Source organism: Cebus imitator, unplaced genomic scaffold (assembly GCF_001604975.1).
Source record: "Cebus imitator isolate Cc_AM_T3 unplaced genomic scaffold, Cebus_imitator-1.0 Scaffold387, whole genome shotgun sequence".
NCBI lineage: Eukaryota > Metazoa > Chordata > Mammalia > Primates > Cebidae > Cebus > Cebus imitator.
The window spans coordinates 1,977,102-1,994,649 of NW_016107702.1; the positions used below are offsets into that span (position 1 = coordinate 1,977,102).

Sequence of the window (17,548 nt, forward strand, 5' to 3'; positions counted from 1 at the left end):
TTTTTTTGAAATGGGGTCTTGTTCTGTTTCCCAGGTTGGAATGCAGTAAGCTCAATGCAATCTCTGGCTCTGGGCTGAAGCAATCCTTCCACCTCAGTCTCCTGAGTAGCTGGAACCATAGGTGCACACCAAGATGCTTGGCTAATTTTTTGTATTTTGGTAGAGATGAGGTTTCACCATGTTGCCCAGGCTAGTCTCAAATTTCTGAGCTTAAGCGATCCTCCCACCTCGGCCTCCCAAAGTGCTGGAATTACAGGTGTGAGCCACTGTGCCCAGCCTTGTCTGTTTATTTAGAAAATAGTCATTATTTGTTTTGTTTTTATTTTTTTGAGACAGGGTTTCGCTCTGTGACCCAAGCTGGAATACAGTGGCATGATCATGGCTCACTGCAGACTCAACTTCCCCAGGCTCAGGTGACCCTCCCACCTCAGCCACTCGAGTAGCAGGACCACAGGCACACACCACCATGCCTAGGTACCTTATGTATTTTTTTGCAGAAATGGGGTTTTGCCATGTTGCTAAAGCTGGTCTCGAACTCCTGGGCTCAAGCTATCCGCTCACCTTGGCCTCTCAAAGTGCTGGGATTATAGGCATGAGCCAGTGCGCCCAGCTAAAAAATAGTCATTGTTTGTTAAAAACTAACCAGTCAACAAATAATGTTAGCATTAAAACACCTCTTTATCTCCCTGAAAAACAGATTGATCTGTTTTTCACAAAATTGTAATCAGTTTGGGCAGGTTCTTAGATGCTTCACTTTTTCTTCACTGGATATATCAAGTGTAGACAGACTCTTCATATTGATTTTTAATGGTCAAATATTAGTCTTTGTGCTGATGAAACACAATGGTCGTGACTGCAGGCATTCTAATTTCTTAATTCTCAGCTCCTTGCAGCAGAACATCCCCCAGGGAATCTGATGTAGAGGCCTGTTTGGCTCTCGGGGTAGAAGGTTAGGAGCGCAGACGATGCAGAAATGCCTCTTGGACTACACTTCGTTCGTGTGTGTGTGTGTGTGTGTGTGTGTGTGTGTGGTTTTTGTTTGGTTGGTTTTTTTTTTTTTTTTTTTTTTTTTGAGACGGAGTTTCGCTCTTGTTGCCCAGGCTGGAGTGCAATGGCGCGATCTCGGCTCACTGCAACCTCCGCCTCCTGGGTTCAGGCAATTCACCTGCCTCAGCCTCCTGAGTAGCTGGGATTACAGGCACGTGCCACCATGCCCAGCTAATTTTTTGTATTTTTAGTAGAGACGGGGTTTCACCATGTTGACCAGGATGGTCTCGATCTCTTGACCTCGTGATCCACCCGCCTCGGCCTCCCAAAGTGCTGGGATTACAGGCGTGAGCCACCGCGCCCAGCCTGGTTGGTTTTTTTTTAGAAGTGGGGGGGGTGTCTTTCTATCTCAGCCAGGATGGTCTTGAACTCCTGACCTCAAGTAATCCTCTCACCATGGCCTCCTGAGTAGCTGGGACCACAGGTGTGCACCACTGTACCTGGCTTCTGTGTTGTGTTTCAAGCAGCAGACAGATGCCCCGGCTGTACCAGTAGCCAGCAAGGGGACCACACATATGCTGACAAAACTTTTGACTGCTAGGAAGGGGTTAGTCTTTTATCCATGTTAGCCATCTGATACTCTGGTAGGAGAGCTGAGAGGGCCGAGTAGGTCCACAGGAAGAGCTGTGGATCATTTTGTGCGCTGGCTGAGTAAGCAGCGACCTGGGGTTCAGTTGTGTTAGTAAAAGTTGAAGGTGGTGGCTGGGCCTCGGGAGGGAGCAGGGATCCTAGGGGTTGCCTATGGGTTGGAATCAGAGCGCATTTCCAGGCTCAGCAGCAGAGAGGTTGGGACAGCCCTGGGTGAGGAAGGCAGAAGCTTCTGGATCTGGCTGAGGAGCCCTGCAGCCACCCTGGTCTGAGGAGGTCAGTGATACCCCAGCACTGTGACCCCTCCTCAGCTGATTGGGCAGCTGTCCCCAGAAGAGCTCACCTGCCTCCCTGCCATACACACACCTCTCCTCCCTCCTGGCATCTCCTGACCACATGGCAGTGTGGGGAGGGACAGCTGCCAGCTGTCTGCACCATGATGGGTGTTCGACAAACAACAAGCATGAATGGGAAGGCTGTGCTGCTGGGCCCAGTCAGGAAGAGGCAGGAAGAGGAAGCAGAGCAGCCACTGCTGGTTCACTCTGGCTTGAGGGAGGATGAGAGAGAAGGGGCTGTGGAGTAGGGTGAGGGAAGGGCATGGAGAAGAGCTGTTGTGGCCTCCCCCTAGGCAGTCAGGGAGAATCAAGTCCAGGAAGTAGGGGAGGGAGACAGCAGAGGGAGGAGGGCTCTTAAACGGAGGCGGGCTTAGGATTTCTTCCATATGGAAGAGTGGCCTCCAGCTCCCCAGTACCCTTGCTTCCTGCCAGAAACCTCATGACTATTGCTAACTTCCGAAGGTCTCCAGGTACTCACACAATCTACTGTTTCCCTTCAAGATCTGGGATGAGAGTGTGGGGGCTCCATGACCCTACCTGCTCCTTCCCTATAGGGCCAGGAACTGCCCTGATCATTGGGCTGGGTGGGAGAGAGTAAAGTCACATTGCCCTATGGGGACACGGTCTGTTGCCTTCCCTTCCAACTCCCTGGCCTCTTCATGTCTCACTGGGCCCATAAAGGAGAACAGGAGGGGTTCTCTGGTACAAAGGTGGAAGTCACCCTGACAGGGACTGCCAGACAGATGACCAGCCTCCAAAGACAGGGAGAGGGTGGGGCAGAAGATGCTATGAGGACCACCAGAGAGCCTCTTCCGGGTACCTCCAGCAGCGGCTCCACAGTTCTGCATAGTAGGGGCTTAAAGGAAGCCATCTCCTTGGCTCCAACATTTGTTTTCAGCACCACTCTCTGCTGAGAGCCCTGGCTTGGGAGGGGAACTCCCAGACTTCCATCCACGCTAAGAGAGCCAGCCTGGAAAAGCCCCAGAGGACAGTGGCTCACAGTGAGGTTTCAGGAGCCAAAACGTGGCACAGGATTGGCCCAGGCTGAGTCTGTGCCACTTGGCCTGGGTCCCTGCCACACACACCCCTACTCCCTCCTGATACCCTCTGCCCAAGCACCCGTAGCATCAAAACTATCTTCTCCCTATTTCAAAAACCCTGCCCTAGTTCTTGGTCCTTGCTTTCAGAGTAATCCGGTAAACAAGGTAGCATAGTGCCCAAATTACTATGTTCCTGCACCTAAAGAAACCCTCATTTGACAATAAAGTGCCCTTATGACCCAGTGATTCTAGTTCTAGATCATATATCCAACAGAAATGTACAAATATGTTCACCGAAACACATGAACCAGAATGCTTCCAATGGCCAGACTGGAACCCACTCAAAAGTCTATCAAAGTGGAACAGTAAATTCACTGGATTATATTCACACAATGGCATACTACATAACACTGAGAATAAACAGTCTACAATGACACATAGTACTATGAATGAATCTCACAAACAATGTCAGGCAAAAGAAGCCAGACACTTCTTGGTGGTATGATTTCATTGACATTAGCCATGAGGGCAATGGTGACCTCTGGGGGTTGGTAACAGGGAGGGGGTGCCAGAGGGCTGCAGGGGCCTGGCAGTGCTTGGTTTCTTTACCTGGGTAGAGGTTACACAGGTGAAAACTTACTGAGCAGACTGGTCACTGCTCTGTCACTGAGCAGTTGAGAGACCAGTTGTCCTGGTTCGCCTGGGTGTGTTCCCATGTTAGCACCGAAAGTCCCGTATCCTGGCACACTGGGACTGCTGTCTCCTGGCCCGACTGTGGGAAGTGGGCAGCCACATGGGCTTCCTTGGCCCCTGTCACCTCAACCCCATATGAAGATGGAATCCCTGCCATGACCCACTCCTGGGTTTGTTCTGAGGATCAAATAAGGTCCTATGTGAAAATCTGTAGCTGCAGAGGAACCTTATGCTACAGAAGTGGGAAAACTCACTGAAGAACAAACAATAAGGCAAGTCTCCTTGACGGCTGGAGGGGGACCCTGGGACCAAGCCAGGCCACAGGGCAGCTGGGGCTGAACAGAGTGAGCTGACCAAGGACTGCTTCTCAAGGGTCCGGTTCCCCCTCCCCCCCCAGAGATCAGTGTCAGCACTGCTCAGGCCTGGGGTGGCCCTGACAGCAGCAGGCTGGCCCTGCCCCTTCCCTGCTATTCTTTACTTATCCAGGGAGCCAGGAGTCAGGCAGCTGCTGTCTTCACTTGTCAGCCCCCCTTCGGGAGGGGAAACAGGCAAGGAAATGCACACCTGGCCTGGGGTTTTTCTACTGATCTGGGGGAGGCTGTGGCAGGGTTGTGGGGAGTGGGCTAATCCCAGATAGGAAAGAGGTTAATTGTCTGGGCTACAATGCCTGTGGTGCAGGTTCCTCTGAGGGGACTGTCCTAATAAGCCACAGTGAGTAAAGTTCCTGAGCACTTGAAAAAGTCACATTGCACAAAAGTCACCCCAGTTTTGCTAAAGCTTTTGTACTACTGGATTCTAAACCTGGTTGTGCATCAGAATGGCCTAGAGCCTTCTCTCACACTTGGGTCTGAAGGCCCCAGGGGTCTAAGAAAGTATTCCTGGAGGTCTTCCTTATTTTCTATGAAAATGTTAAAATTTTTCCTTTTGCTTTGAGAATAAAATCATTATTTTAATGAAGGCATACACATCTGCATCTTTGGGGACATCATCCCATAACTGCATGTGGCTGCACAAGTTCAGGGGCTGCCATACAAGTTCTGAGGCTAATGACTGCACTGTGGAGCTTCGGAGACTAAAGTAGCCAGACCCCACTGAGAGAGTGTTCTCAAGCCTTGTTACTCAGAGTGTAGTCCTCGAACCAGCACAGTCACAACTTAGAGCCTGTTAATATGCAGCATTTCAGGTCACCCAGACCCGAACAAAAACCCTGCAATGTAAGGAGCCACCTAAGTGAGTCAGGCATGTTCATGTTTGTGAAACACCTGCCTAGATGGCTGGCCTTCCCTCTCCTTCTGCAGTATTGTTCATAGAAAGGGCTTCGTATTTCCCACCTGATTTTTCAATTCTAATCACCGTTACTTTCTTTTGCCTGTTCGTCCCATTGAAGGCTCTATCAATAGTGCTTATTAATTCATCCATACACTGGACTCAGAGGTGAGGCTGGTAGTTGGGGTCCCCATGCCATGAAGATGGAGTGCTACGCCCTGAAGACAACGAGGACGGCAAGAGATATGCCCCTGGCCTCCTGACGTCCTTCTTTGTGGACCCACACAAGTGAGGTTTTATTGCTTGGTGCCAGCCACATTTCCCACCCTCCTGACCAAAGGCCCCAGCCTGGCCAGCTGTGGGGACAGCGAGTGCCCAGAATGGGGCTCTCAGTGTGTGTAGCTACATGATGCTGCAGAATATGCAGGCTACTGACTCCTTGGGAGCCCAGGAGCAGGGTGGGCTGTCAGGGATGGGAGGGGAGCCTGCTACCGCCTGACTTTGGGGCAGACTCCCCATCATGACAATGGCAGTGCAGCCTGGGGACCCTCCTGTGAGACCCTCGGCCCCCACACCCAAGTGCCCCGGCACTCACAGGATGTAGCAGATGACCCCGATGCTCCACATGTCTGTGGCGTAGCCGATGGGCTCATAGTTGATCACTTCAGGAGCCACAAACTCCGGAGTGCCAAAGAGGACCTTCAGAGACCCCGCGTTCTCTGCAATCAGGATGGAGAGGGATAAATTACTAGCACATCATGGAGCCAGCTTGAGGCCAGCAGCTGCCTAAATCTGTGTGTTGGCCCCAACTTTGGAGGGTCCAGACACAGGCTTTGCCTTCAAGTGCTTGCTCCTTGGTAACGGTACGGAGACATCTGACCTCCTTGTTAAACAGGTGCATCAACACACCAGTGAAACCAACAAACCACACACTCACCTCATATGTCTTATACAGAGTGGGCAGGGGTAGAAGAGGCCGTTAAAGCACCTGCCCCTGAATGGTCTTTTTGTGAGTCTGTCTCTCTCATGAGTTAGTTCCCCTAGGCAGGGACTGTGACTTATGCTTAATAATAATCTCTGATATTCACTATGTCCTGTATACCCTGCCGGCAGCTTTACAAGCGTTCTCCCCAACCCTAAGGGGTAGGTACAGTGCCGGTGCTACCGAGGATGTGCGTGAGGCCCAGGGAAGTGCAATGATTTCCCCACTCGGTTAACAAGTGGTGGTCAGGACTGAAGCCCAGGTAGTCCGACTCGTGAGCGTGCTCACCACCACCACTCCTCCCTCCTGCCTCTCCTGCTCCTCACATGGCTTCATGGGTGTCCTCTGGAGCTGCTGGGAGGGCAGGTGGGAGAGGCTTCAACCCCAGGGTGGTGCCTCTTGGCCATAAAGGACCAGAGATGCCTGTGAATACATGCAAAAGGCAGGTACCTGTGGGCTACATCTTGTCTTGTTTAACTTCGCAGAGCTCACAGCAAATGTTCTAAAACAAAGCATTTAACAGCCCTCAGATGAAAGCTCTGCTCCAGTCAATACCTGCCCCTCGGCCCTTCCTGCTATGTGTTAGCCACTTCCCAGTTCTCTGGCCCTTGCCAGACACAGTTGTTCCCACAATATCCCTCACCAGGGGAACCTGGACATTGTGTTCCTTGGGCTCTGACACTGCTGACTCCTGAGGCCAGCGGCCTCACTTTTCGTTTAATTTATTGGTGCTCACTGGGTTCAAAGACAGACCCTGTATGGCAGCAGCTGCCCTTACCCTGTCCTGTTAGCAGGAGTGAGCAGAGCAGGCACATGTGCCCAGCGTCAGGGCGTTTCTCACCTGACTGTGCTGACCACCAGACCAGTCATGGTCTATCAGAACCTTGCCCCCTCGCCCTTTCCTCTCTATGACCAACACATTCTCAGCCACCACTGAGCGTCCTGGGAGGCAGTTATTGGGTGGCATTCATTTGGCCCCTCTTTTCTACTCCCTGCAGGGTGGTGAAATAAAGCCAGCTCGCCCTAGCCCTAGGCTCCTTGCTAGCAGGGCAGTGGCTGAGAAGGGAGGATGAAGCTGTTTCCTCAATCACTGGGGGATCAAATGGCTGCAGAGGCAGACTGGCACCTACCAAAGTGCTTTCAGGGCTGGCCTTGAGACCCTGACCATCTCCCCCGTGACTTCTCTCCTGGTTAGCATAAGAGTTGCAGAGGTGCTGCAGAGCACCCTGAGCAAGGTCTGGAGTCCTTGTTCCAACCCCAGTACATCCCCTGGCTCACAGTGGGACCTCCTGGGCAAAGTTATTGTGAACCTTGGTTTCCTAATCTACAAGTTGGGGCTCATAAAATCTACCCTGCCCACCTCATGGTGAGAATTATAGGGATGATTTTTTATGTGAAAGTGCTCTAGAAACTGCATAGTATGATGCAGATATGCAGAGCCATCATCACCAAAATGACTTTTGCTGCTAATGGCACCAGAGTAAAAAACAAAAGGGGATAATCATCATCACATACACAGCTAACGCCTAAGCAGTCTTACTATGTGCAAGGCACTCTTCCCATCCCTTTACCTCTATTAACACATTTGATCCTCCTAACAAATCTGTGAGTTAGGTTCTACTATCATCCCACTTTTCTGATGGGGAATTTGAGGCTTCCTGTCACATCCAGTATATGCTAGGGCCAGGATTCGAACCTGAGACATCTTCATGGTCTCGGATTTAACCCCAATACTGCACATTTCCTCTTACATCCAGTGTGTGGAACACAAACACCCACTGCAATACACGGTGGTGTCTGTGGGAGAGGCAGGTAAGGCTTACCCAGCCTCCTGGCCAGACCAAAGTCAATGAGCTTGATCCTGGTGCCCGTCTTGTTGACACACATGATGTTCTCGGGCTTGAGGTCCAGGTGCACGATGCCCTGCTTGTGGATGTACTCCACCCCCTCCGAGATCTGCCGCATGTACTTGATGCACTCGCGCTCCGTCAGCTCAAAGTCCTCATCGATGATGCGCTCAAACAGCTCACCCCCTGACACACTGTGGGAACAGGAACACGGGGCGGTCAGGCCACAAGCTCATGGAGGCCAGGCTGGCAGGGAGTCTGGCCAGGGTAGGCTGGGGGTGGGAGAAACTGGTAGGAAAGCCCAGGGAATGGGGGTAATGGGCACTTCCTGAATCCCTGCCCTCCATCAGGGGAGAAGGGTCAGGGCCTCCTGGTTTTCCATTGTGAAATCCTCCCCTGGACCCTCTAAGCTTCTGGTGATTCAGGGAAGCATCTATGCCAGGCAGTTTCAGAGGTGGGTGTGAACAGACACGATCGTCTTAGCAAAAAGGGTGACCTCTGAACAATCTCTTTCCCTCAAATGACCACAAATGCCTAAGGGAACATTCTTGTACCCTAGCCATGTCTTTCAGTCACAGGCAACTAAAGTTCAAAATACTCACAGTTCCCACAAGCATTTGTTTTGCATAGCCAGGAACAGAAAAATATCTTCAATCTTCAATAATGAGCCTCAGCAAATTTTCTAAAATTAGTTGGCTGTAACCCATTATGCCTACAGCTGTGATAGATTTGCTTACTCTGGCTAGGCCTATAGTATTGGTTTACTCCCTGCAGTCATAATTAACTGGTCTCCCCTGGACCCCTTGCTTGCCCCAGCTGTGTAAGCCTTTCTGCCTGGATAGGTTTTGGATCCTGGCTGTGTCTAGCCAACTTTGCTTCTGCAGTTGCAGGCATGCATCCTCTGCTAGGGACTACCCCAGGGCCTCAGCCGTCAGCATATTGCCCTGCAGTGCAAATGCATGGCCCCCTCACCTGAGTTGCACGAGTCCTCTCTGTTCCCCTGTCTCAGCCCTCTGACCCACCTTTATTGGTCTCTGCTTAGCAAGTTTAAATCATCTCCCTGGTAATTTATGTAGCACCTAGATATCAGTAAGCCTGCTTTTCTTTTTCAAATTTTTTTTTTTTGGCAGAGACAAGGTTCTTATTGTGTTGCCCAGGCTGGTCTGGAACTCCTGGCCTCTGGTGATTATCCCACCTCAGCCCCCAAAGTGCTGGGATTACAGGCATAAGCCATCATGCCTGGCCTATAAGCTTCCTACCTTCCAAAGTACTGGGATTTACAGGCATAAGCTATCATGCCTGGCCTATAACCAACCAACCTATCTTCCTTCCTTCCCTCCCCTTCCCCTTCCCCTTCCCATTTTCCTTTCCCTTCCTTTTCCTTTGCTTTCTCTTTTGAGACAGGGTCTTGGTCTGTCACCCAGGCGTGAGTGCAGTTGTGTGATCACAGCTTAACATAACTTGGAACTCCTAGGTTCAAGCGATCCTCTGGCCACAGACTCCCAAGTAGCTAAGACTACAGATATGTGCCACTGCACCTGGCTAATTTTTTAATGTTTTGTAGAGACAGGGTCTCTCTCTGTCACACAGGCATAAGCTCATGTTTCTACAGTGGCCTGTGGGTTCACCAGTTGAACAAGGCCAGGTGGGCTCCGAGCCTCTCCTCTTGCAAGGGTATTTCCTCTCCTACAGAGTCCTCATGAAGAGGAAAGGAGCTGAGTTTGAATCCTGCTGCTGCCTTTTATGAGCTGTGTGACATTGGACAAGTTTCTTAGCCTTTCTGAGCCCCAGTTTCCTTATCTATCCCTGCCTCATAGAGTTTTTAGGAATGCAGAAGACTTTGTAAAATATGCCTAACACCCAGTAGGTGCTGAACACCTATTACTTGTTGTTTGATAAGGTGTGGTAGGCTAGGTGGATCTTCTCACTGACCCCTGCAGGAGAGAGACAGGGATGCACTGTAGGGCCCAGCATACCACAGCCTCTGCCTCGTGACACACACACTCACTTCTGGAGGGGCTGAGTACTGTGCCAGTGACAGCTGGAGGGACATTTTAAAACCCATCTGAGAAGAAGGTCCCCACAGGGCCAACAGGTGGCGCTCTTGTCCTTATGCCCTCCAGTTCTATTGCTCTCTACCAAGGCTCCAAGTCAAACTCTAACGTACATTCTTTGGTCTCAGACAGTTAACATCTCAGTGCTCCATTTTCCTCATCTGTAAGATGCAGGTTAAAAACAGCCCCACCTCACAGGTTGCTCCAAAGACTAAATGAGTCATCGCAGATAAAGTGCTTGGAAGTATCTGGCACACAGTCAATGCTCAATATTAATGATGAATTTTCTATGTAAAGAATCACTTGAGGCTCTTATTAAAAATACAAATTCTCAAGCTCTTCCTCTGGATATTTTGATTTAGAAAGTATTGGGAGAAAGCTGAGGATCTTTATTTGTAATAATTACTCCAGGTCATCCTTATGATCAGCCAAGTTTGAGAAATACTGGCTTACTCAACTACCATTCCCGGGAAGCCAGCTGAAATTCACACCCTCTGAAAAAGTCACACCCCATCTCCCCATACGGAATGATCTTTTCCTCCCTGGGTGTCCATGGCCCTAACGTCCACAGCCTTGTCTCTGCACTTTCTGTATCAAGTTGGCTTTGCCTTGAAGTTCTGAACATGTCTGCAGACGGGTGGGCTTATCTCTAGACTCTTATTTGCCTCCGAGTAATTTGGCACAGACAAGGTGCTCCAAAATGTTTACATTTAAATTTAAGTATTCTGAAAAAGCAAGCAAGCACGGTTTTTAATGCCCTTGGGAATGTCTGAGGCAATGAGTGGTGGGAATCTGAGCCATGGAGATAATTCCTGCCGCATTTCTGGAGGAAACCTATTCAATATAAATTCAAATAGGTTCAATCCTATTCAGACAAATTTGATATATTTTGAAAACTGTTCCTATGGTTCAACTTTCTAAGATGGAAGGGGTTAAACAGGCAGGATTAATGGTTCTGTGGGTTTCTTTTCAAAATTCTCAGTGCTATGGGTGGAAAATACTGATTTGAAAGACAGAACCTGCCACCCATAGACATAGGAAAATGCCAAGGGCCAAGATTAGGCTTAACAAATTAATGGTGAGTGAGTGAATGACTAAATGACTAAATAAATACGTGATCCCTATCTTAAGGAATCAAATTTATCCCCCAGACCCCAGACCTTGGCTAGCCCTCATAGGAAGCCAGAGAAATGGTGCTATCAGTGGACTTGAGACCCTCTGCTCCTTGCCCCATGGAAACCAGCTGGAATGTTCTTTGATAAATTTTGCTAATAGTAGCACAAACATGAGATGAGCCATGAATGACACAGCTTAAACGTCACATTGTCTTCAATGCTCAGGGTCCCACTTCCACCTGGAAATGTCCCAAGCACTTCCAAAAGGACAAGCCCAGCTAGGCCAGGGGGCTGAAGGAACCGCTGTCAGACCACTTGCTATATGGTGGGGGCTTGCCCAGTAATCAGAAGTCAGAAAGGCTGAAGACACATTCATTACTATTTCCCACTAGATCTGAGGCAACTGAACCTAAGGCTGGGACCCTGGAATACATTTCCGTTTTTCTATCCCAGGCATCATCCTCTCTTAATCTCAGCTTCTCCATCCAACAAGGATAGCAAATTGCACTGGTGAAAATTATCCTTTCCCTTCTCAGTGATCAAGTCTCGGAGTGTTTAAAGTGGAAGGGACGTACAGATGGAGTATGAACCTGTTCCCTTCTTCTCTGGTTGACTGAGTTCTTACCAAGTTCCTACTCTTGGTGACCTGGCCAAGGTCCCACATGCAGGCAAATCTTCTGGCATCTGGGCATGAAAGACCTGCTTCTGTCCACGGGGGAGGCATGGGGTGGAGGGATGAAAGCCAGGCCAGCTGAAGCCTTCTTAAGTTTTCTCTTTGCTTTTTCCATCCAGCTTGCCAACTCCCAATTCCAAGCTAAGTATGGTATTCTGCCCACTAATGCTGCTTCCCAGCCTTCCCCAGGCCCTGCTGACTCCTGCCCTCCCTGCACCCTCTGAAGAACTTGCTCGAGGTTTAACTTCTAAAGATGAGACATTTCTCCACACATCCTCACATGCCCACACTGCCTGGACTAAGCAACCTATTCTAGAATAAATGGAAAAGAGGCATCCCACAGGGCTACTGTAAGGGTATAAAGAATGAGGCCACAGATGTGGTCTATGTATTTCCTGAAATGGGGAGGAATGTCTGAATTTTGGGCCGAATGTAGATTATAAAATACGAATGGAGATTCTTCACTGTGTCTTTTATGGTTCCACGAAATTGTAGAATTTTATAACCAAAAGTAGCATCTTGAGATTGACTGTTCTCATCCAAGTACCTCGTTGTGCTGGTAGGATTTGACAATTGCAAAATCATGACTCAATAGCAGCAGAAATCGAAGCCAGGCTTCCTGAATACTAGGGAGGATTTGTTCCACAACACCTTGTTGGAAGTTAAATGCTCAAAAAGTACTTTTAAGTGGAAAAAACCAGGATACAAAAAAGTCAATGTATCATACTACCAACAATACCTGCCCATTATAGAGCACGGTGCCTTACGTGCATTATCGCATTGAATCCCACAGCATTCATGAGGCGGACATCATAGCTACACTTATGGATAATAAAACTAAGGATTGGTACAATAGAATAACTTAGTCAAGGTCAAATAACAAGTTAGAAGCAGAGCTGGGATTGGAAGTAAGGTTCATCGACTCGAGTTCACACTCATAGCCACTACTGCCTTTCCTAAGGAACACACACTGAAAGGAAATGCTTGTATGCCAAAATGTTAATGGCATCAGTAGAGAGAAAAGACTAATATTCCACTCATACTTAAAGCTTGGGGATGTCTTACTGGCCTCAACTTTCCCAGGAAAGAATTCCAAGTTCCTGATAGAGCCCTTACTGAAGGACAGAGACCCTCAAAGTTCAGGATGAGCAATTCAAGGATGCTGAAAGCAATTTTACAATATCTCCAAAGATTTCAAATGTGCATACCCTTTAATCCAGCTCTCCTTCACTTCTGGGAACTTATCCTATAGATATTCACTGGCATGAGTGAAAAGATGTGTGTACAAGGTTACAAACGATGCTTGTTCGTAAAAGTAAAAGGCTGGAAACCACTCAACCTCTGATCAAAAGAAGGCTGCTTAAATAAATTGTGATTTTCTATACAACAAAATCCCACAGAACTGTGAGAATGAGGAAGCTCACTAGATACTGATATGGGACTAACACCCATAGCAGTTTGCTGAAAAAGCAAAGTAGGCTAAGTGCAGTGGCTCATGCCTATAATACCCGCACTTTGGGAGGCTGAGGTGGATGGATTGCATGAGCTCAGGAGTTCAAGACCAGCCTGGGCAACATGGTGAAATCTCATCTGTAAAGAAATACAAAAATTAGCTGGGCGAGGTAGTGTGAGCCTGTAGTGAGGTGGGAGGATTGCTCGAACTGGGAGGCGGAGATTGCAGTGAATGGCACCAGTGCACTCGAGCTGTTCTCTCCCACTTCCATTTCTCCAGGGACGTGTGTGTGTGCGCGTGTGTGTGTGTAAACTTATATTTTCATAAAGCAACTTTAGAGGGATACAGATAAAAGCCAATAAAACTGCCTGTTTGTGGTGGTGGTAGCGTTTTGGAAAGAGCAGACAGGAATAATGGTAGAAATTAGACTTTTCACTGTGTATTTCCTAATACTTTTTGAGGTGATTGTATCATATATTCTAAGAATTCAGATAAAAAAGGAAACTGTTAAGAAAGCAGATGATGTAGGGGACGCCTAGCTTACTGATGCCACTGTACATGCTGACTCTGTGTGTGTGTGTGTGTGTGTATGTGTGTGTGTGTGTGTGTGTGTGTGTGAACACATGCACCAGCAGCTCAGAGGTGAGGGAGGTGGAGGATTTGGGTGCTGGAGAAACAGTGGATTCTGGGAAAGCCTTGGCTGGAGGTCATCTGATGCATCCCCTGGTTTTGTAGAACCCCACAGAGAAAGCACCACTCTTTGGAGAGTGAGAAGTCAAAAGGGGTACAAACAACAGTAGACCAGGGGCATGCAGAGACACAGGAGGGGACTGAGGACCAGAGTTAGGGTTAGGAGGCTTCCATCCTGGATTTCAATCCCCCAGCCAGGGACCTTCTTATCTTTCACAGGGAAGTCAGGAAGCTGCCCTGTCCCTCCCCTTTGATTCTGGACCACCTGCAGGTGAGAATGCCCCTGAATGAAACCAAGGAGCCTAGGGATAGCTTTCGTCCTTTCACAGGGAAGATGAGGGCGTGAAAAGTGCCAGGGTCCTCAAAGATCTACTGGTTTGTCATGGAAATAAGCACAGGGCTGAAGCTGGGCTGGGGCTCAGGGCTAGCACTCTGCACAGACCTTCCAGTTCTGTTTGGTCAGGCTGGGCTGTGTGGCTGGTGACTATCTTGCACATCACACTCCTGTCTGCAGTGCTTTCCATCTCAGGGCAGAGGTGGCTAGGGGAGAGCAGTAGGGAAGACACACTGGGGGCTCCCTGAGGTGCTCAGATTGCTGGCAGTGGGCCACTCACATCTCCAGAACCATGACGATGTTGGCCTTTTCTTCGAAGGCATCCACACACTGGACCAGCTTGGGGTGGTGGAGGCAGTTCATGATGCCAATCTCCTGCCGGATATTCTCTTTCTCTTTTGCTGAATACGCTTTGAAGAATTTCCCTGCCCAGACTTTTCGAGTTTTCTTTTCTACAAGTCGAAAGACCTGTCCAAATTTCCCACTATAAATGAAAGGGGGAGGAGAGAAAAGCCACATTTAGCCAAGCTTTCTGCTAACTTGGGGTTGGCAAATTCTGGCCCGTAGGACAGATCTGGCCCACCTCCTTTTATAAGTAAGGTGTTATTGGAGCACGGCCCTGGTTGGCTGTTTGCATGTTGTCTATGGCAGCTTTTGTGCTACAGTGGCAGAGCTGAGTAGTTGTGACAAAGGCATATCACCATAAAATCTAAGATATTGGCCTTTATGAAAGGCCCAACCTCCTGCTCTAGAGCAGTGAGGCACATTTGTTTTTTCTTACCTTTAAACATTTTTTTTTTTGTAGATATGGGGTCTTGCTATGTTGCCCAGGCTGGTCTTCAACTCCTGGCCTCAAGTAATCCTACCACCTTGGCCTCCCAAAGTGCTAAGACTACAAGCGTGAGCCACCACACCTGGCCTTTGAAGCACATTTCTCATGTTGACAAACCTACTGTCAATCTTGGCTAATGGCATCTCTTCCCCTCCCTGCTGTGGGACCCATGAAGATGGGTGGAGACAGCCCTTCCCAAGTGCAGAGAATTACTGAGCAGTTGCCTTCTTTCCTTCCACTCCCTAGCACCAATCCCCTGGTGATGGCCCAGGCAGAGTCCTGCTTCCCACTGCTGGGAGAGGGGAGAGTGGGGCTCCTCCATGACTCCTTTATGGCACTGTTACGGTTTGCATCATTCCTTCATTTCCCAGTAACTGCTGGAAAATACAAGTGGAGTCCCACTTCTTTCTCTCCCACCTCTTCCATTCCTCCAGGGACAGAGTTAGGGGGAGGTGAACAGCTTGGCTCGGGGTTGGGGTCTGAGCCCACTCTATCCTCCACACCCGAGGGAGAAGCCAGAGTAAGCCATGTGGCCAAGTTCATGAAGGGAGCTTGAGTGCTGTGCATTTTAATGGAACACTCAAGCAGGCACCGCGGAACAGCAAGCACTCACCAGGCTCCACTGGCTTCTGTGGATCAAATGGAAGGGATACCAAAGATAATCTAATGCAGTCCTCTAATTTTATTTTATTTTTATTTATTTTTGTTGAGACGGAGTTTTGCTCTTGTTGCTCAGGCTGGAGTGCAATGGCACGATCTTGACTCACTGCAACTTCTACCTCCCAGGTTTAAGTGATTGTCCTGACTCAGCCTCCCGAGTAGTTGGGATTACAGGCTAATCCACGGCTGGCTAATTTTTGTATTATTAATAGAGATGGAGTTTCACAGTGTTGGCCAGGCTGGTCTCAAACTTCTGACCTCAGGTGATCTGCCTGCCTTGGCCTCCCAAAGTGCTGGGATTACAGGCGTGAGCCACCGTGCCAGCCTCATTTTATTTTGTTTTTTAAAATTATTTTATTTAATAATTTTAAGTTCCAGGGTACATGTGCAGGATGTGTATGTTTGGTACATAGGTAAACGTGTGCTATGGTGGTTTGCTGCACCTAACAGCCCATCTCCTAGGTATTAAGCGCAACACGCATTAGCTCTTTTCCCTAAAGTTCTGCACCCACCCCAGCTCCCTCCCCCAACAGGCCCCAGTGAGTGTTGTTCCCCTCCCTGTGTCTGATTTTAGTCCTGTGCTGTGAACAGAGGCACAGAAAAGGAAGGACTTCCCCACAGCTTTTGCAGAGCTGGGACAGTGCAGGACTGCCTGGGCAATTCTGCAGAGAGTCCTGGGTGAGTGAGGCATTCGTGGGACAGGCCTCCAGATTCTGCAGGACTCTCAGTCTGGGGCAGAGGCAGAGCCCAGGAAGCAACAGGAAGATGAAGCACTGAACCTAAGTGTGGGAACTGCACCACCCTCACCCTGGGAGCCCGGAGGCAACTCCCCACTCCACTTACGATCCTAATCTCTCTTCAATGTCATAGAAGTCAGATACTTTTTGTTCGGTATTGACTGTCACCGTCCGGTAATCAACCTCAGGCTCCTTCTCATCTGTGGGGCACAGATCAGGGTCAGTGTGAGCCTCAGATGCCCCCACTCAGCCCCCTCCACCCCGAGAGCCCGACCTGAGGACAGGGGGCTGCACTCACCATCGTCTGACACTTCCACTTCATCCTTCGGCTCTGGGGGGACACAAGGAAGGACAGAGAGGACACAGGTGATTAGTACTGAAGGCCCACTGAGAGCAAAATGTGCTGGGGGCCTTGCCAGGCCTCAGCCTCCCCAGGCAGAAGACTACCAGGCCCAGAGCTCTGGGCATCCCTTAGGGCTGGTCAGTCCATGCAGCAAACAGGGCCTGGTGCAGACTGGCAGGTGCCAGCCTCCTCTCTCCACTCAGCTCCACCTCTCCAGCAGGTCTCCCCTCTGGCGCATCCTCTCTGGCCTCATGGTCCCAGCTGTACCCTTCTCCACATCTCATCCAACCCCTCCTGGCTTTCAGAACCTGCACACAACTGTAACAGTCTCTTTCTGCCCTGGCTCAAAAATCAGCAACTTATAATTGCTTCTAGTGTCGAATCCACGTAGCCATTCTTTGAACGTCACTGACGGCATCCCAGCAGTGGACCAAGTATCTTGCCAGTTATTGTGGGCATTCGAAACATAGTATACAGAAGGCACACTCTCTCTTGTACCTTATAATTTAGTTCAAGAGACAAAAACATATATACATGAAGTATCCATTTACAAAGTGTACCACAATCACACACACCATGGTTCAAACTGAATACACAACAGAGGAGGGTGACACCAAATGGGGCAATTGTAAATGAGAGCAATTATTCTTGGAAGAAATAGCCTTTGAGTTGTGTCTTAGAGGAAATGATGAAATGCAACGAGGGGGTGAGTGACGTCACACAAATGAAACCAACAAGTATTTGTGAGGCAGGGTAGGGAGGGACACAGTCATACCAGCTGCTCCCATGGCTGTGTCAGGAGTGAATGGGGCCTGGGGAACAGTTGGGGATCCCAGGAACAGGCAGGTGTCCAGCAGAG

The 17,548-nt window shown here is 49.3% G+C and overlaps 1 protein-coding gene across 6 annotated transcripts in view; it reads right to left on the minus strand.

Moving 5' to 3' along the window:
• Positions 1-17,548, minus strand: part of MYLK (myosin light chain kinase) — a 153,170-nt gene that overhangs the window by 20,547 nt on the left and 115,075 nt on the right. For all 6 annotated transcript variants that reach the window (XM_017508215.2, XM_017508213.2, XM_037731220.1 and 3 more), the window contains 5 exons: positions 16,645-16,677; positions 16,453-16,546; positions 14,398-14,601; positions 7,775-7,992; positions 5,565-5,688 (listed from right to left, as the gene is read on the minus strand). In XM_017508215.2, coding sequence (XP_017363704.1) covers positions 5,565-5,688; positions 7,775-7,992; positions 14,398-14,601; positions 16,453-16,546; positions 16,645-16,677 — 673 coding nt within the window. The remainder of the gene's footprint in view (positions 1-5,564; positions 5,689-7,774; positions 7,993-14,397; positions 14,602-16,452; positions 16,547-16,644; positions 16,678-17,548) is intronic.